General features: G+C 32.6%; 1 protein-coding gene across 1 annotated transcript in view; it reads left to right on the top strand.

Moving 5' to 3' along the window:
- The window catches only part of LOC129802381 (protein furry), a 227,546-nt gene that overhangs the window by 158,207 nt on the left and 48,448 nt on the right, over nucleotides 1-20,891 (top strand). The window contains exons 15-17 of the mRNA XM_055848144.1: nucleotides 8,870-8,989; nucleotides 9,123-9,256; nucleotides 13,826-13,924. Of these exons, the coding sequence (XP_055704119.1) occupies nucleotides 8,870-8,989; nucleotides 9,123-9,256; nucleotides 13,826-13,924 (353 nt within the window). The remainder of the gene's footprint in view (nucleotides 1-8,869; nucleotides 8,990-9,122; nucleotides 9,257-13,825; nucleotides 13,925-20,891) is intronic.

Here is a 20,891-nt window from a genome sequence, read left to right as displayed (position 1 = left end):
GAACGTGCTTTGTGATGTTTAAAATTGATGGAGAAAGCATATTTAATAGAAAAAAGCGTTAGTGATAGTCTTGTGTTATTTTGGAGGAATTGTGATTCGATTTGTGTACGAATGAAGTAATATTTTTATCTCTGAAACTACTTAGTATTTTGAAAAGGTGGTTTCCAACGATTCTTATAAAATTAATTTCTGTGGCTACATGCCTGCCTTTAAGAAACTTAATTGATGTCTGATACATCTCGCTGTAGGGCGTACCGCCGTCTAGCGGGAGTGTTACAGATATGAATAGTTCTAGCACCGGTTTCAGACTGAATAAGTTCAAAATCTATTAGATCATTTGTCTCTCTCAAGTCAAAGTTTTCCCAAAAATCTTCTTTTGAATTCAAGCCATATCGTTAAAGTTTAGGTTTGTATAGCCTATAATAAGCAATTCTACCCCCACGGGTATAAACATCTTACATGGTGGTCTTACATAGGTGACTGCAACGTCCCTTTAAGAGACTGGACTCCTCGCTCTGACCTTGTCCAGTCCTGGCAACTCTCCAGAAACGTAGCATACGTCGCTGTCGAAAAGTTCGTCCTATCGGAGGCTCCTTGCGAGTTTTCGTAACAATCTTGCTTTTACAGGGAGATGTTGTTAACCCTTCCTCAAATCCTCTCTCGAAGGACCAGATGCCTTGATCGTTAGCCTCAGGTTCGTGATTTCCCACTGAGGTTGGCTACCCAACCTTCTATCAGTCACCTGGGTGCACCGGGGCTTACGAGGCATCTAGCCCGTTTGGAGCTGAATAAGAATTGAGAGGAACAGGCAATATATCGCATTACCCCACCCTCCAGTTAAACCTCAAAATTTTAATTGTTTTTTTTTGGTTTTTCGATTATGAAAATTTAGTCAAATCATTATTTTTATTCGGTGGCAGCCAAAATCCAGAAAGTAAAAATCCCGAAAGCCAAAATCCCGAAAAGGCCAAAATCCCGAAAGTCAAAATCCCGAAAGCCAAAATCCCGAATGTTCAAAATCGTGAAAGGAATGAAAATTATATGGAGGAAAATGTTTAGAATAATTTCCCAAGACATAGAAGATTTCCCTTTGTCTCCAGCAAGTGCGGATGCAATCGTGGAAGTAGCTATGACAATTTTAAGAATTCGAGATTTTGGCCTTCGGGATTTTAGCCCATTCGGGATTTTGGCTTTCGGGATTTTAACCTGGACCCATTTTTATTATAATTGCGTTAAGCAGTCTCTCGGCTTAAGTCGTAAATGCATATAGGGCATTAGATTACGAATTGGTCACATTCCTGAAAAAAAATTAGATGTGGAGATTTTTGTAAGTTTAGAATAATCTAAAGGAAACAGATTTTTTAAATTATAATAAACGGGTTTTCGCTGAATATCCATATTTTAATTTCGGTGCTCGCCGTGGTGTCACATATAAGATTAATATTAGTATTAAGAAAAGTCGGAGAGAGAGGCATATAGTTGCAAAAATTCAAATGGAATATCACGTGTGTTAGAAAGAGTACACTTTAGTGGAGTAATACGATGAGTAAGATATTACTGTTCGTATTAATTGCTTTCTGAATCGTATTACAGGCAATTCGAGCAATTTTCCATTAGTGTCAACTGTGATTCGGTCAGTTTTCGAGCTATATGTAGTGCTGCCAACTTCGTACGCAGAGGGGAAATGTGAGAGAGAAGCAAGATAAAACAATTGCTATCTTTTTTTGCCATTCTCGCAGTTCAGAAAGTATTAATCTTAATATTAATCTTATATGTGACATGGTCATCAGAGTCCCAAATGATGCGTAGAAATTATGACACGTTCGTTCCTTATCAAAGTTCAAAAAGTTTTGTTAAATCACAGATCAACAGTGATATTTTTTTCATATGATTTAAGTTAAAAAAAAAAAAATTGAGCAGAAAAAAAATAAAGAAACAGTAAACATTATTAAATTTTGAACCTCAATTTTTATAAAGAGACATATAATTATGTTAACTAAAAAAATTACAGGGAATTTGAAATTTAAAAAATCTTTATTTTCTTTTTGCCAAAGCTTGCGTGATAATTTTGACGATTTTAATTTTTTTTATTGCAAGCGGTACTGGAAAATCTCTTTTTGTATATGGACGAAATGTCCGCCTAGGTAATTTCTAAATCATATGCGAATATGAAAAAATTAAACGACGCCTTATTAAACAAAAAAAAGTTTTGGAGGTAAAGGAGGGGGTGGGGAATGTTACGCGTCCTTGAAGCGACTTATTGAGCGGTTCCTCGAAGGTCCTAAGTCGCTGTCTTTTAGGCCGCTAGAACTGGCGAACAGACAAACAGCGCGATGTTAAAAAACTCTCAACTTCAGATTTCCAAAATCCTACTGAAATTACGACCTCTTGGGGGGTAAAGAGTCGAAATATGCTGTGGAGTTCAAGCAGTAAAATCTACTCTAAAAATATGAACTCGATCTAGAGCATTACAACAACTGTGAATACGAGAAAATAAGAACTGAAACAGGAGGGTGGAATGAACGGAAAAGAGTGAAGAATATTCATCATTGTGGACTCTGGTAGTTCAGTTTTTTTTTCTCCATCCACTTCCTACATTGTCAACATGAGGCATTTTAGATATGCTAGGAAGAGGAATGGAGTATCGTGTAAAAACCCTTGACAATACTGCAATCTTATATTGCAATTTGTGGTGGAGTAACTTGGTTAGTTTTATTCACAACTCCATTAAGATTCATACGGATTTAATTTGGAATTTATAAATACGAATTTAAATTCAAATCAACTCGCAAGAAAATAATTGAATTTATAGAGCAATTGAGATATTTGTCAGGATGTCATATGATTATGTTCTACGGTTTTTATTTATTCATTATCACAGTTTTTAAAAGATTTGTTGTTTTGTAGAAATAATTTGATTAGGGTTTGTAAACACATCTTAAAGTAATTTATTAGCAGAAATTTCAGTATACCTCTATATAATTTGAAATTCTATTACATGCACTGGTGTTTGCTTAAGACTTAATTATCACACCTTCTTGTCTTCATGAGAAACCGTGCTGTGCATCTGGTATTCAACGTAAACCTTAATTACCGAAGGTTTAGGTTACTCTTTATAATTCAGAATCAATTTCAATGAAAATTTTGTGCTTTTTATCGAGCTTTTATGTTCATTTACTTCTTTCTGATGAATGGAACCCAATTGATGTGAATAATTGAAGTATTAATCATCGAAGAGTAAAGTTTGAATAAAACATTGAAGCATGAGTTACGTTTAATTGGACTTTATCTTTGAGCAGACGAAAGGATAAAGATACCATACTTATTGTTCATTGTTCTACTTAAGTTTGAATAACGAATAAATTTAGCCGTTTAATCCTCTACTATGCTTTTATACCGTATTGCTATTGTCAAACTTAACCTTGGAGTGTGTAACAATTAAGTAAGGATTTGTTAGTATTTGCCACTTGAGAATTTCTATAACTAAATACCTTTGAAATGATTAAAGATTATTTAAGGTATTTAGATAATTTTAGGTTTTTTATTTAATTTTATCCGAGTAATTGTACAATACATAAAGTTCTAGAAAAAAATTCTTACATGAGTTAAATGTAAATTTTCAGTAGGGGAGACCGGGGTACAATTAGCCAGGGGCAGAAGTAGACAGTGGATTTTTCTCGGTTCCCTTAAAATGTACCTTGAGCAAAGTATTTTTTAATGAAAGTAGGAACACATCCCCATATTCCCAGAAATATTTATAAGTCTGATCCTGTTATCCTACAATTTAGAAGCATTTTTATAAAATGAGTATAAAACTGCAGTTTTGATGTTTCAGTTTTTGGATCAGCATTTGGTTTTCTGAGTTTCTAGTCAAGATTTCATAATTTTACCTCGTTTCTGGTTTCATAAACCTAATTAAAAAATATTTTTCACTTGGATAATAATTATCCAATTTTTTATATAAGATGAAAAACACTAAAACAGCCCCCGGGGCAGTTGTAGCCACTCTTCCGTGGCCGGATAAAACTATCAATGATTTTTCACTAATACATGGATAATTGTTAGATGAAAGAATACTATTGATATTCCAAGCAATATTGCCATTCAGATGAAAAATTTGTGAAATAGATTTTTCAGGATATTTTCATCAATTTTGCCGCAATTACAAAAATGTCATAAAAAAGTCGGCTAAAGTCTTTTTCATTTGGTTAAAGTTACATATTTAGTATCAGTGGGCTTCAGTTAATCAAGTGAAATAACACTTGGTATTTCCAGTTTTAAAATTTCGTCTGGAAAACTGGTGGCAAATAGCACCCCGAAAGTGGCTAAATCTACCCAGGCCGGGGCAGGTGTAGCCAATGTGTCATACTTTTTTCATTATCCTCTCTAGAAAAAGCCAAGGATTTGAGAGCTCTGAACTATACGGTTTTATACAGTCAATATCTTAATGCTACTTATGAAACATAAAAACGTTAGACAAACTTTATCATTTTTTCACAAATCATGCGTGAAAAAAAAGCTTCATTTGCTGGATAATTCTACCCCTGTCTTCCCTAACGGTTGTATTTGGCGTTTTGTATTTTATTTTATTAAACATAAAAAGAAAGGAATAAGATTTCACAGAGTGACTTTAATGTTTTTTCTTAAAAATCTGATTCATATTGGTATCAATAGGGACACCTATTGACACTTTAGGAATTCATGTCTGGGCCTATTGACACCCAATACTCTGCACTATTTGGGATACGAAATTTGAACATCTCTCTTTATAGCAAAATGTGTAAAGCAGAAAAAACATCATATTACATATATTTTATTAGATACATTAATTAATTTTGAACATTTTGACAAAAGTGTTAATAGGGGTTCCCTGTCTATCTAAGAGGTGTTCTTTTGATCCGAACTAGGAGTTTATTATTTTTTTTTTGTAAAGTTTATTGAATTCTACCATTTTACTGGTTGAACTCAAAAAGAGAGCAGTTATATAATCCACTTTTTTGTAACTTGTCACCACTCTCGAGCTTAAATGGTAAACCGTTTTGGAAGTAGTCCAGGTAAACATTTCCTCCAAACATACTTAGGGCTCTTAGGGCATAAAAATCGCCATTTTGAATTTTTGAAGATTAAAATTTAACCAGTTCAAATGGCCTATTTTCAACCGATTTGATCAAATCTGATTTTTTTTGGAGGGGTTTTGACATCAGTAATGAATCGGTTAAATATCCGTAAATGACTTATCTTCCTCGTATTTACATTTTGTGTTTGTTCGTTGTATTGTTGAAGAAAAGGAAATTTTCTGTCTTGCCCAGAGCTTTCGGTATGGATGTAGACCTTCTTCAGTTCTGGGTAAGATAGAAAATTTGTTTTTCTTTTTGAGGTGAAGCAAAATTACCGCTGAAGATTACCGGAAGTGTCCTCATAGAATATTATAATATAAAAGTAATTTTACAGGTGAAATATTGTTCCAAGTCGTAGGGTAAAGTGGTACAAGTTGGACAGGGCTTTTTTTCTTGATAAATTCAATACTTCATTTTTATTTGTATATTTTTAATGCTTTATTTTTATTATTTGGTTCCTTGTGCTTAAAAAAAAATTAGTACTGTATTTATCAAGAAAAAATCCTTGTCCAACTTGTACCGGTGAATTGTAGAACTTGTAACACTATGTCCAACTTGTATTTTACCCTATATCCATAAAAATGACTTGAAAAATAGAACTGGGGTAGAATAACTTAATTCAGAGCATAGGAAGTCTTCATCCGTGTTTGGAGTACCGTATTTTTCTTTAATAAACACAGTACCTACCCAAATTTCTATTTATCCTGATTCTTTGCGCTTTAGATAAATCGAAATTCCATTCGCATTGTTTGATGTTTCAATTAAAAATGTTCCTTTTAGAATCAAGTTCTAAATCGGGATATTCTATTCTAGTACTTTAATTTTTGAATATGTCTGTAATTTGGAATTTGATTCATCGACTCTTTACAAAATTTGGATGAAAATTATGCGAAAATTAGTATTCATCTGTTCTACATTAAGTTTGCTTCTGTAGAAGTGTACACACAATGCAGAACAATCACAAAATTAGTTTGAATATTTAGCAAGTGATGCTTTATGACGTTGTTCGAATTCGCGAATTTAAACTATCGGCGAATTCAAAGCAATTGTTGTATTGTTGTAAATGAAAAGTAAAATCAATGAGGGTGCTGCAGAAATTGTTTATTTTTTGATATATTGCTGTTACTCCAAGTCGTCCTTGAAAGAACTTTACATACAAATCGAATTTAGTATTTGGCACCTAGTCAAGGAAAATGTATCTGGCAAATTGAATTTGTCTGTGAAACGTAGGAACGGTAATTGGGAATTATTTAAAGAGGATAATAGACGATATTCTGGTAAAATTGTTTCGATAAAACTGAGGAAATTTTAAAGGAATTTAAATTCAACACAATTTGTAATATAAAGCCATCGATAATGAGAAGAATAATGAGTTGAAGTATTTAAAACTTGTTATTCTGCAATCAGTAAAGCAGAAGAAAGTTGCTTCAGACAGAGGAGGGCAATGCTCTAGGATTTTTGGGTTCTGAGAAATCATTAAAGTAACTCAATTCTTCGCTGATAAAGGCGATGAAATTATTGAATATGATTTAATCCCCGCGTGTTCTAATCGCATTCTTGAAATTATCTTTTAAATTTCATCTCACTTTTATTTTGAGGACATTAGTACTAAACTGTTTAGAACAACCTTTTAGTACAAATTAAATTAAATGCAACTCAGAATTCATTTAGTAACATGCACTTAAAAAATATTTTACAATTATTATTATTAAGCACATCGTGAAATTTGTTAAATAGTGTGTTTGTTTTCCTTTTAATGGCTTCTACATACATTAGAGAAATTCATATCCATATTTGACAGTTTTTTCTTACACAAACGTAAGCAATTTGTTTCAATAGAAAATTAAATTTCTTTTTGGTATAGAGTCTGCTTGCGACCAGAGATAGTGCTTAACTCGATCCTGGGCAAGATCTCGAATCCTAAAATCTCGAAAATCAAAAGATCAGAAGTCAAAATCTCCAAAGTTAAAATCCCAAAAGCCAATATTCCGAACGGGCCAAAATTTCGAAGAGCCAAAATTCCGAATGAGTAGAAGTCCCGGTAATCCAAAATTCCAAACGTCAAGATCCTAATGCCGAAAATAGACACAGGCTGATCCTAGAGAATACTCAACTCGAAAAATTTGGCGATAAAGGATCAGCCCAAACTATCATACACTGAGGATGCAAGATTAAGGATTAGCGTCTTCAGCGTAAATTTCTATTAAATGTGCACACTTTGATTGCTTGGAGACTTCTTAAGTGCAATATCAGGGGTTTTGTTCATACAGAAGAGCACTATGACCTTCCCATTACTCCAATCTTAATGCATTTTTAGATTTTGCAACATTGCGTACCATTACTTTCCATGTTTATTTGAACCATTTGACATTGCGAAAAGTACCCAAAAACACCCAAAGCGAAGCTTTTTATTATCAGCACTGGCGCTAATGTCGCCTATTCCCCGTAATTTCACTAGACCTCATAACTTTAGAAGATCAGCCTGATCCTACAAATTGTGGGCTGATCCGTGAATCCTCACTTTTCGGGCTGATCCCTAATCCGATCCCTGTGTCTCTTTTCGGCTTAAGGCCGGCTTCAGACCTTAGGTTTAGCCCAGTTCACGATGATCTCGAAATTCAAAATAGCAACAAATTTTTTAGTTTTTTTTCCAAAATTTAATAGATCACTTGCTCATGTTGCGCAATATTAAGTGATAATTTTCCAAAAAAACTTCATTGATAAAAAATTAGAGAAGTTAAGCCATGCAGCCTTTGGTCTGATGTCCGTATAAAGAGCCAAGATCCCGAAAGTAATTTTTAAAAGTGTCATAGGTATTAATTATTGTCATAGGAACGAAATTATTCTCCGTATAGTTTCGTTCCTTTCACGATTTTGGTTATTCGTCGTGATTGTGACTCTTCTTTGGATTTTGGCTTTTCTGAAGTTTGGTGTCCGGAATTGTGGCTTCCCATATTTTGGCTTTTCCAGATTTCGGCTTTTATGGATTTTGGTTATTAGGAATTTTGAACCCATTTGGGATTTCAACCCATTTGTGATTTCGATTCGACTCATTCGATATTTTGGAGTTAGGGATTATGACCTTTTCGGGATTTTGTCATTCGGAGTTTTGATCCGTACCGCCTAAAGTATCTAGTCGTTCAAACTAAAAGCTCCTGTTCTATAATCCAGCACAATATCTACTTATAGCCACCGTATTCCACTTTTAAGAATGAAAAGAAATAATTATAATTCTTGTTTAAGATCCCTTAGAAGAACTAGGTCTTATAAGGCTCATGATTTTGGACAGTTACTAAATTTGGACACTTCGAGGATAAAATTGGACACTAAAAATAAATTTATTAAATTTATGAATTATTATTCCAATATTCGATGAATAATGAATTTTATCTAAATATTTGTTCTTTTTGGATATTTGTTATTATATATTTGTTCTTCTACTTCACATAAAAATTTTCATTTTCAAGTTTAATATGTAGAATTAAGTACAATAAGGCTCACTGTACAATTAAAAAACCAGAAATGTCAAAAAATTTTTATGACACTTACATCATGGGGCATACTATTCATTTAGTAAAAAAATTAATAAATAAACAAATGATTATTTCTTTTGAAATAAAATCAATTTTCAACAACATCCTCATTATTTTTTCTTTTCGTAATAGAGTATTCAAGAACAAAAACAGTCTTTTGTAATATTTTCATTAATTTCTATTGTTATATATTTTTCTTGTATGCATTTCCTATTGTAGATGAAGAAAGATTGGGCACCCTTGATGCTCTCTTGAGCAATGCTTACTGTCGATCCCAGATGTTCCTGTCAAAGCAAATGGCCCAATTGCGTCCAGAACTTACAATGCCCATGTTTTCGGGTAAGACAAATTACAAGAGTTATTTAATATAATCTATGGGAGTATAAATGGTTTCTGCAGTGAAGATCTTCCTGTCTCTTTCTCATTGACGTCATTTTAATTGGAAATTTCTCTTGTCATATGCACTTATCAGAGATTACTCATCGCTTTCAAACGGCCAGAGCGGAAGTTCGAGTGTCTCTTCTGCAGTGTCTCCTGCCGTGGCTGGAAAATATGGAACTTGTTGCCGCAAGTGTACCACCAGCAACTCCGCTCTCTTATATTATGGTGAGTCGACAATACCAATGTACTTTAGTTATGAGGAGGGTTATTTTATGCAGACATCTAAAGCTTCCAGAGTCGTTGTTATACGCTCTTTGATTTCATTGAAGAGCTTTTGGTTTTTTTAATAAAGGAAAAGAGCGCATAGACGATTGTCAGTTTGTCAGTACATCGAAAAAATTAATTAAAATACCTTGAGGTCGGATATTTTTATAAAAAGTTTTTCTTTTTTACACTGAAATATCGCTTGCCATTTCGTATGGGTGTTTAATATTCAAACAATATTGTTGTTTGATTTTTAGTACATTGTTTTTTTTTTGGAAGTTTCAGGCGAAAGGATTCGTGATGCAATTGTAAATCGTATAAAAAATTGTAAAACTGAATGATGTACAAAATGGCAAATAAAAAGCCTGGTTTATATCAAAATAAAATAAAAAAATCAGGCGATGAAAGAAATTTTAATTTTGTTACGTTTTTGTAGTATTACTTAAAATTTACCCAAGTAGAAAAAACCAGCTTTTGCTGGTGATTTTTTACATCGAGTGTGACTGCTATCCTTTTGTTCGTAAGCATTTTTTAATTATAGCTCTTAAAAATGGGTTTCAACGATCCTATCCACCATGTTCGATTGGTAAAGGCTATCATTAAATGCTAGAATTAAAGAAAGTTAAACAAAAGCAGGGTGGCAAAGTCAATATGCCTCGGCGTGCAAAGTCACCCGCATCTACGGTACTTTAGACAATCTGAAGCTATTGAAAGTCATATAGGGGAGACTGGGGCACATGTAATCATTTTCGATACATGCGAATTTGAGGTGATTTTCCAAGGACACCGTGATTTTTTGGAAAATATTTCTTAGCTCATGTTTTACCCTTGGGTATAGGCAATTCGTCGAGGGTAATGCGGATGCTGGAAAACAATTGAGTTTTCCATAAAAATAAAATTTGTGTCCCTGTGCATTTTTCTCTTTTCACAAAATACCTGGGGTAGAAGTAACCACTTTCTGGGGAGGATGTAAACACCTTTTTTCCCACCCTTGAAATTAACTTTGCACCACTCTCGATTATTTTAATTACTTAAGAGATATATAAAGACTGTATATTTTTCAAAAAATCACGACACTTTTTACAAAGAATAATTAAAATAGCAAAAAAACTAAAAGCATGCATATCAAAGACATTTTTCAATGGATTTTCCCCATATTTTGACATCATGTGACTTTTTATTGAACACAGCGCCACCAATTTTTTTCGTAATCTATGAATTATAGATATTTCGCATGAAGGTCAATTTCCCGCTCTTTTACCTACTCATTTGTGAAATTGAAATTGCCTGTTTACATCTACCCCAAATGCTGTTTTCTGACCAATTATTAATTCTTTTGAAATAATGAGAATCTCAATTTCTCTAGTAAATGCATTAATATAATCCTAAAAGATGTAGGAAAGAACTGGTATTGCTACATTTCGATTATTTTACACAATTTTTAATTTCCAGGTGGAAATCCAAATGATCAAAATAATCGAAATATCAACATTTTCAGGAAAATGATTTTTATTTTTAAAGTATATTAGGATTTTATTGACCAATTTATCTGTGGACATACATTCCCATGGTATCTATTAATGCTTATGGGTTTTATCCTCTGGAGTCTTAAAATTAATGAAAAAAATCACAGTGTTTACAACTACCCCTGTTTACTACTGCCCCAGTTCCCCCTAACTGGAGGTAGGGAATAAAACATAGGAGATACAATGTCAGACTTTATAAATAAGGATGTCTTCGATGACTATCAGTTTTAAGCAAAATGTTTGCAATATTGCTGTTGTGTTTGGGGTGTCAAACATTATTTGTCAATCTTGTCAAAAGATTATGTCAAGTAGATTTTGTGAGTCAAATTAGGTTAATATTTCATGATATTTCACTTTCAACTCCGAGAATTTTGTCTTTTGCTAAAATGGTAGTATTAAAGTGAGAAATTAAGTATACACAGAGAAAACTAGAACGGTAAAATTTATCATATCTTCCATACAACATTTTAATAACACGGCTAGTGATGTGTAAGGTCCAACATTTTGAATACATAGGTGAATTTATATCGGATCTCCAAACATTTGATTTTGGTCAAAATAGATCTCAAGGCCTAAGATCTTGGTAAAAGGGGTAGGAAAGGGGGGAAACAAAAAAAAACAACGTTTTAATAGTCGGATAGTAAAAAAGTCTTCCAGCAAGTGGGATATCAAGTCAGATAGTCAAAACTTATACAATATATATTCTCGTGTTTACAATTTATTTACTATCCTATTCTAGTAAATTCTTAATAACCGGACAATAAATTCTATTATCCATCTGTCGAATTTACCTAAAGCCGGTATTAGATTTTAATATACGGACAGTATGTTCTACTAACCGAATAGTAAATTTTATTAGCCTAATAGTAAATTTTACTAGTCGAATATTACAATTTGCAATCTTACAAAAATGTTTTTTCTTATCCGTATCCGTTTTTTTTTATCCGTTTGGGGCCCTGGATCCTTTTAAGGCCGTACACAGAAAAAAATATTTTGTAAAATTGTTCGTAAATGTTTGTAAAATCCTATGGAGGACTTACAAAATGCTCGTGAATCGTATAACCCACAAACAAGTTCGTAAAATTTTGTACTTTTTGACGAACATTTTTTGTGCTTTTACAAACATTTGTTCGTAAACACACAAAAAATGTTCGTAAAAATTTGTCATTTGTTCGTATATTTTTGCCAGACAAACAAAAATTTACGAACAAATGACAAAATTTTACGAACATTTTTTTTGTGTGTTTACGAACATTTACGAACAAATGTTTGTAAAAGTACAAAAAATGTTCGTCAAATGATCATTTTACGAACAATGTTTGTAAAAAGAGTACAAAATTTACGGACTTGTTTCTGGGTTATACGATTCACGAGCATTTTGTAAGTCCTCCATAGGATTTCACAAACATTCACGAACAATTTTACAAAATATTTTTTTTCTGTGTAGGGGAAAGTGACCATGCTTGATACTGTAAAATGATGTCCAAGGTTTGTGATTTTTTTCTGATTGACACATAAACCGAAGCGATTCTTCCACTATGATAAAAAAAATGTCTCACTTATTAGGTTCATAATCCCACCTCAAATAGTTCCTGAAAAACCTTAGATTTTCCTCAAGAAGAAAATGGAAATTCAGTGGCGATTTTTATACAAGTTGGGTCCGGAGCCTTCCTTTATAATAATTAATTCGACAATTCGGAGGCCCATTTTCACTGTAAAAATTTCACCGGATACAAAAAATTGCACATCAATATTTAGACGAAACTCTAATCTATCTGCTTAAATCGTTTGTACGACTGGTTATTAGTTTTAAAATCCCTTTTATGTAATTTTTTCTAAGCCATGTTTTTATGAGATTAGGGCACTAGCGAAAACCATTTTTTCACTTTGAGTCCAAGAAAATGTCACTTTGCAACCTTAAAATTCAGGTAACAGGGTTGAAGGTTATGTCAATTGTCGATAAAATTGGAGGATTACAATAGGTGTAATTATGAAAGAATCACATCTAATGATAGAGTTACTACTTTTAAATTATCATTCATGGACCCTTTTTAAAATATAGGATGGACACAGGTAGAATTTATGAATTTGTCACCACCCACAAAAACAGTGTTCCCAAGTAAAAATATTTTTACATAAATATTAATACTGATGAACCCTCTATGTGCCTATGATAGTATTTTTCCTGAACAGCGACATTAATTAAGAAAAACTTATAAAATATCATGTATTGAAATTACAGTTTTGGACCTATTTTTGATTTTTGCTTCCTGAAACTAGGAAAAAAGAGCTAGGTTCCTAATTTTTTCAGGAAGTGTGAGACTTAGGACCAGCTATTAAAATATTTTGCTAAGAGTCACAACTATTGATTAACACAAGAAAAAAATAGTTATTATCAAGCTTGGATCGTATCAAGCATGGTCACTTTCCCCTAGAATTTAAAGACATGATTTGTGAAAAATACCTTAAAAAACGTTCTGTTGTTGAGTTTCGATAAAAAACGTTTAAGTGACATAGAACTTTCGGAACACTAATTTTTCTTCTTTGTAAGTCTGAAAGTAATTCTTTAAAGTCAAAATAACATAATATTGAGGTAAGAGAATGGCTTACACAAAATATATCAATGAAATGCAAATAGCGTTTTCATGACCTGTACACATCATAGCAAAATCGTGCTTTTGGGGTATATTGTCATTTTAACTAATTTTTGACTTAGTTTATAATCATAAACTATAAAATTCATGATTTTAATACTAAAAATAGGTTTTAGATACTGCTTAATTTTCGTACTTTAAATCGTTTAAAATTACTGTCAGGTGATTTCCTTCTTTGCTTTGATTTTGAATACGTTAGGACCATTAGGACAGTGCAAAAACGTTTCGGCGCAGATTTCTATAAATCAAGAAATCATATTATTGAATCGCTCCATTCTAATTTTAAACTAAAACGTACACCTTAATGTGCATAAAATGCGTTAGGTTAACATTGTCATTTAATTTTGCAGTACTATCCTGATACAGGCAATAAAGGACGCCGAGAGGGTTCAGGATCAACTGAAGCAACAGAAATGATATTGAACAACCTATTTTACATAACAGTTAAGGTAAAGTAATACGATTTTAATTATTGTTTCACGTAGACAGTATAATCTCTTGCTTCATCCCTGATGCTTTTATCCAAGTATATTGATAGCTTTTTGTACAAAGAGAGGTGTTGAAGGTTTTCTTAATGTACAGGGGAAAGTTGAATTGGGGATTAATTTGAGATCAAAATTCATATATTCAATTTAATTATTTTCTCTCTGTCTTGTCTCTCAACCTTTGAGCATATTATCATCAATCCTAAACCAAAAGCTTAATGACACGTAAATTTGGTTTGAAAATCATGGTTAAAATTCAAGTTACAGAAGGGTATTTACAATTAAAATTTTTCTTTTGGTTCTCTTGTAACTTTTTTTGTTGTATTTTTTTTGTATATTAAAATTAACTTTGCTGACATTCTTGTGATTCCTTTTTTGTTCCGCCTTTTAACTTGTGGATTTGCAAAAAGCTTTCTCTCATTCAATGCTCTGGAGTGGATGTGGTGGGTGGTGATGCTTGAGAAAGAAAAAGTTTCACTTTGGCCTGTCAGCTGATTTAAATTTGAGCTCACATTTTAACAAATTCATTTGGAAATTTTCACTCCTATTAAGTACTCTTTTTTGGCAAGTATACAAAATTATACTCTGTGCCCTTCTTGATGCGATTAGTGCGAAAGAGAATGTGAAAATTTAATTTTTTCCACCCACAAAATTATGGTTTAATCTCAAAATGACTTGACTTTATTTCAGGATTTCGTGACTTTGCAAGCATTTTTTTTATTATTTTTTGAGTTTTTCTTTTGTTATCCAGTAGCAGTATTTAGGTTAATTTTATCAAGGGAAAAGCTGTTGCTTGAAATTTCAAAGAGTGCTCAACAATTTTTCTTCATAAAAGTTTTTTTTTTTCCTGCGATTGCGATAAGAGAGGAACAAAAGTTACTAGAAATAACTTGAAGAGAGAAAAAGATATGGAATTAAAATTGTTGAATGTGCCGGAATAAAAAGTCAAGAGCAAGGATAAGATGGAAAATATTTTTCCATTTCTTTATCCTACATACACTGGAAAATGTGATTATGGGATGATTTTATTTCTTTTGCTGAAGATAAAACTGTTTGGTTTTAAAGATATGCAGAACAATACCAAGGGGAATTGTTGTCGGAATTGGTGTACAACAAGTCAGGAAGAGGATATGGGAGTTTTTTTTTAGAGAAAATTTTGGAAAAAAAGTTGGCTGAACTTTTAGAGGTTACATGCTAAAACAGAAGTGTATCTCGGAGGAGTGTAAATTTAGGAAATATACACAATAACTTATTCTGTATTAACAACTTTACATTAAAATTTTTGGAAAGAATTCTTTAACTTGATCAAAGAAAAATTTCTACAGTTGACCGTTATGTTCAATGACAATTTTTTTTTAATAAAGTCTTTTTGATGTGTTAATACGCCAAATGAATTTCGGACTTATTTGAAATAAATGAATAATTTGAGAAACTTCGATCTAAATAAAGGGGTAACATCTACCATAACGCCCAGAATTAACGATCTTTTGTGAATTTTTTGTAACTGTACTAGTAGGGGAAACTGGGGCACCACCAAACACGAGGTACCACCAAACACTGCGATTTTTTAATCGGATATATTGGATATCAGAGGATAAGACCGATAGGAATTTATAGGCACTATAGGGATGCTTGTCCACTGAAGGAATGGCCGAGATAGTCCAAGTAGTTTAGAAATAAAAATTAGTGTTTGGTGGTACCCCGTGTTTTGGTGGTGCCCCAGTTTCCCCTAAATTGGTCGAAATTAAATTTATAGGACTTGTTACCGTATTGAAAAAAAAAAAACAAAAATCTTATTTCGATTTTTAAAACCAAATAGCAGGACAGAACTGCGTGGACTAAAGATGAATTTCGTTTTGATACGTTTCGCAGCTAGTAAATGACTTAAATTGAAATTTTCAGGGTAGGTTTTTAAATAGATTCTCTTTATAGGGAAATGAAGGATTTTTATAAAGTGTTGATTTTTACAAAATTGACTGCAACTTGACGAAAAAAGGGGTGGCTAAACGTCCCAGGCTTTGCTAAGTGCTTGAACTCTTGACATAGATTCTATTCCTCAAAAGTATTTTGCATCATTTAGTCAAAATGATCAAAAAATCAAATTTGAAAATCAAATTATTTATTTGCCTATAACCGATTCATGACTGATTTCTACCCGTTCAGTCTTATCGGTAATTTCAAGACCTTTCCAATGAGCCCAAACATGATACCATTATGATGAGAAATACGCTACGTAGAGCTTTTTAAACCTTTGAACTTGAAAAACCATTATCAGAAATGATTCAAAGGATTGATTGAAAGGTGGACAAAATGTCCGTCTAGACAATCTCTCAAACATATCCAAAAATTAACATAGCTTTGGTGGTAAAAGACAGATGTCGGAGAAAATGAGCGGTATCTGAACTATCCTTAGGTCGACTTATGGAGGTCCTCCGAATCCGAAGTTCCCAAGTCTCTAAATCTAACCGTTTGGCCTCTATAGCTGGCGATAGTCGGACGGAAAGACAGGCAAACAGTGTGACGACACGACATACTTCAGAAATCGTCTGAAACGCGAAGATTTGTAGAGAAAAGTAGTCCCTGGGGGGTTGAAGCAGTTCAAGCAGTAAAAGAACTCGAATTCTGCTGTTAGCTGCGGAGCGCCTGAAAAACGGAATCGATCTTCAGTCCTTTTATTGTTACGTAGCTTTTAAAGACTATGAAAGTAATGGGAAATTTCCCCTTGTATTACTGCTCGAACTCAAAGTGAGAGCAGTTATATAATCGTCTTTTTTTTTACTTGTCACTTTTCTGGAGCTTAAACGGTAAGAGATATCGACTTCCAGTCTTCGATGATCCCCAATAAAAAAAAAACAAAATCTCGACGTATTTTTTTCCTCTCCCCACCCGTCCTCTAACCCCCCCCCCCCCCCAAAACCATGTTTTTTCGGTTTTTCTCAAAATTGACCCAAGTTTTTTTTTATTGATTTTCGAATTTTCGAAGTCCAGGCGAACATCCCGCCCGTACATACCTATGACTGGAAAATTCACCATTTTGAATTATTGAAGGTCAAAGGTCGACTACTTTGGAGGGCTGATTTTTCAACCGATTTGGTTAAATTTAGATTTTTTGGAAAGGTATTATAATTTCGAACCCGTCTGCATCGGTCTTCATCGGTAGTGAATCGGTTAAGTACCGATTTTTGAATAATTTTACATCCCCTGTAAGTAAAATTCCCTAAGAACAATGTTTTTTCGGTTTTTCTCAAAATTGGTCCAAGTTTTTTCAATGATTTTCGGATATGTTTTAGAGCTAGTCCAGGCAAATATTTCACCAAAACATACTTTTGACCGGAAAATTCGCTATTTTGAATTATTGAAGGTCAACATTTTGGAGAACACATTTTTCAACTGACTTGGTTAAATTTGGATTTTTTTGGAAAGGCATTGAAATTTTGAACCCGGTTGCATCGGTCTTTATCGCTAATGAATCGGCGGTTAAGTACCAATTTTTTGATTTTCAGATGCTTTTGTGATTTTTAGATTAATTTGATCTCTAGTAGACCAGTAAGCACCAAAAGATCATGCGAAAAGCTTATTCACGGTGAGATCTATTCTCTCGTGAGTTCGAGCATTACGCAAAACTGGGTCGCTTTGCCATCTCTTTTTAAGTATCCTTTTTCTAGTTTTATGCCAAGTGAACAGTTTGAGTTAAGAGTCTCATTAAATGGAAATTCTACGAGATCCTAAAATCAATTTCCATTAATTTTATCTCGTAACTTAACTGTTCAGAAAAAAATATTACAATATTAGAAAATAGAAACGATTTATTTGGTTGAAAATTTCCTTTCCAAATTGTAAAAGGTCTTTGAAGGATGTACTGTACATGTACTGTACACCTTCTAAACATACTATCATGCCTAGGAGATCGAGTTTAATTTCTTCATTTTTATACTTTCCACAGCGTTACAGAAAAGAAAAAAAAAACATATCCTAGTAGTACATATCGATGAAATATTTATATCCTTGGGTTAGAAAAAGGAAATAGACAAAGAGAGAAAAATCTCACAAGTATTTGAGAAGTAGGTGATTGAACATATCTGGACCAAAAATATCTTTGGCAAAAGGAAAGTACAAGTGTTCTTTAAGGAAGTTGAATATTTCATAGTAAGGACCCTCATGGGAGGATTAGGGATCAATAGGAAGGTCGTTAAATGTTAACATGAGTTCTAGTATCTTTCAAATGCAATTTTCCTTCCGTCCTCCATCGAAAATCACTTTGGAAATGCCTTTTTTCAATAGTGCCTGTTTTTGTCGTATCACCCTCTCAGACGTTTTTGTGGTATACCCAAACTACTATTAAATTAAATAGAAAATGATGACACTAACATGAAGACGTGCTTAGAATATATAAAATTTAAATCAGTTTTTCCTGTGGAGGATGAAGTTGTTGTCTTTTCTTTACTGCTGTATCACATGGTAACAAGAATATCAACAATGCTGAGCAGGATTTCGAAGAAAACAATTTAATTTCTGTGATAGGGAAATTATATCTTGCACAAACAATATAAATAAATTTCTTTTCGCGTGATTTTATAAAGTATATTTCTCGGGACTTCATTAAATGCGATTTAGTGCGAAGTTGTTTGCATACAAGAAACGTTCGGAGCTTCTAAGTTTTATGTTATTCATGGTGTGAATTTTCTTTGCTGAAGCAATTCATTTGCAAATGTCAGTGGAATTATGAATAAATAAAAACATTAATTGGTTTAAAAAAATATAGATTTCAATGCAATTATTGTCTACTCTTTCATTGCTTCTGTCATTGAAAAGGAAAAATGAATCATTGATTGAATATTAAAAAATGCTAGAGAAGAAATGTTAGAGACAAGGAGCAGATAAATAGATCTTAAATTGTAGAGATACCTATCAAAGATTTTTCATATAAATTGTTTAGGAAAACTAGTTAAGCTTGATTGTTAGTTTTTTTCATTTCAAACTTGACTATAGACGGACATTTTGTTCATATGTGAAATTACAGTAGACTCTCTAAAATTCGGGCATTTGGGACCGAAATGTCACCCGAATTAGAGATAAATTCGGGCGTCAAACTGTTTGAAATCCAACGATTTTTTGATCATCTGCGCACTCGCATTAAGTTTACATACTCATATTTATTGTAAATTTCATGAAAACTCCTTAATAATGCAAAATGATATCAGAATTAAAACACGCCATGGTAAATTTAAGGATATTTGCTTCATTCGATAATAATCATAATGAAACTTAAAAAATGTCAACAAACTTTTTCCGAATTTAACTGTCACCCTAATTAAAAAGTAGCCCAATCTCAAAAGAGCCGAATTAGCGGGAGTCTACTGTACCTTTGAATCATTCGCAATTTCGATTTTTGAAGGTCAAAGGTTAAAAGCCTAAATGGCATTTTTTCAACCAAAGTGTGTTTCTTGTCAAGCCTGAACTGATAACAGTTGGTTATGAACCGGTTACGAACCGATGATTTTTATCTGAAAATCGAATGTGTTATTTCAAAACTATTTTGGATAATCGTTTGAATAATTTATAACTTTGTTTTTGTTATTATTGTTATTATGAACCGGTTATGAACCGTTAAGTGATTTTGAGTTTTTCTTTTAATTTATTTCATCTATTTTTATTTATTAATCAGACAAAATCGGTAAATGATGCACAAGAGCATTTCGCAAGGTATGGGACGGTCTACCACCCCTTTTTTAATAAAAAAGAATACAAGACAAACTATGCATTTAGTAATATCAACATTATTATTATTCTTTTGTGAATAAAAGTCTAATTATAAAAAAAAAACTACGAAACAAAAGTGCATTAAAATTCTGGAATCATTTTTCGAAACAATATAATTATTTGTTTACGAACTTATAAATACCATATTGGTCATTTAATTTGTTCTAATAAGCAGATCCTGAGGTAATTAATGTGACCTTAATATTTACCAAATTTTCTATTACGCATAAAAATGTTTTTTGTTTGGATAATTTCAAAAACGAAAAGTAGAATTTCATTTATTTCCTGAAAAGTTTTAAAGATTCTGCGTACTTCTGAATATTTCGTTCGTATACTCAAGTACCCTTAATGCTTAAGCTCTTTTGGATGTATGTAAAAAGGAATTGTGATAATTGGTGTTACCGAGCTAGTGAGTTTCCCTTCCAATGTAAATATATGACACTTTAATATTCTATAGATATTGCTGAGGTTCTGTTAAGCATGTCCTATGCTTTCTGTTAATGAATAAATGCTTGGAAAAGAGGAAGTTGGAAGATTCTGGAAATACAGATTAAAGTGACCGAACTTTTCCTAATCCTTTCTCGAAGACTGGATATCTTTTTAACAACTTTGACTGCTTGGGCGTATATGGTTTTGAAGTCTCAGATAACGGAAGTATTATACTACTCAACTTTTTTCTATGACATTTATTGAATTTAGCCCATGACAATATTGTAATAGAAATGAATGTAACCTGTATGGCAGCATATTATCATTTATCAGATTAATTAAGAAACATAGGAAAAATCGAGTAATACAATACTTCCGTTAAGCTTCAAAACCTTACCCTACTTCAAAATTTTGAAATTTTTGCTATCAAATTTTTCGAAAAAATTTGGACAACTTGTAATTTCGGACACTTTGAGGGTAAAATTGGACACTAAAAATAAATTGATTAAAATTGTGGAATTTTCTTTCAATATTTGATGAATAGTGTATTCTATCTAAATTTTTGTTCTTTTTAGAAAATTTTAACACTGAATTCATTAAATTTTGAATGTGATTGAAATATCTTTTGACTGAGAAAGATGCTCTCTGAAATACGAACGCGTTTAAATTTATTTTGATAATAAATATTTGACTAAAGCCGCTGATTGCTGAACAGTAGAACTGGTTTTCATTCTTCCTTTGC

This window comes from Phlebotomus papatasi, chromosome 2 (genome assembly GCF_024763615.1).
Source record: "Phlebotomus papatasi isolate M1 chromosome 2, Ppap_2.1, whole genome shotgun sequence".
NCBI classification, from domain to species: domain Eukaryota; kingdom Metazoa; phylum Arthropoda; class Insecta; order Diptera; family Psychodidae; genus Phlebotomus; species Phlebotomus papatasi.
The sequence above is the reverse complement of the archived record's forward strand: the minus strand, read 5'-3'. Positions and strand labels throughout refer to the sequence as shown.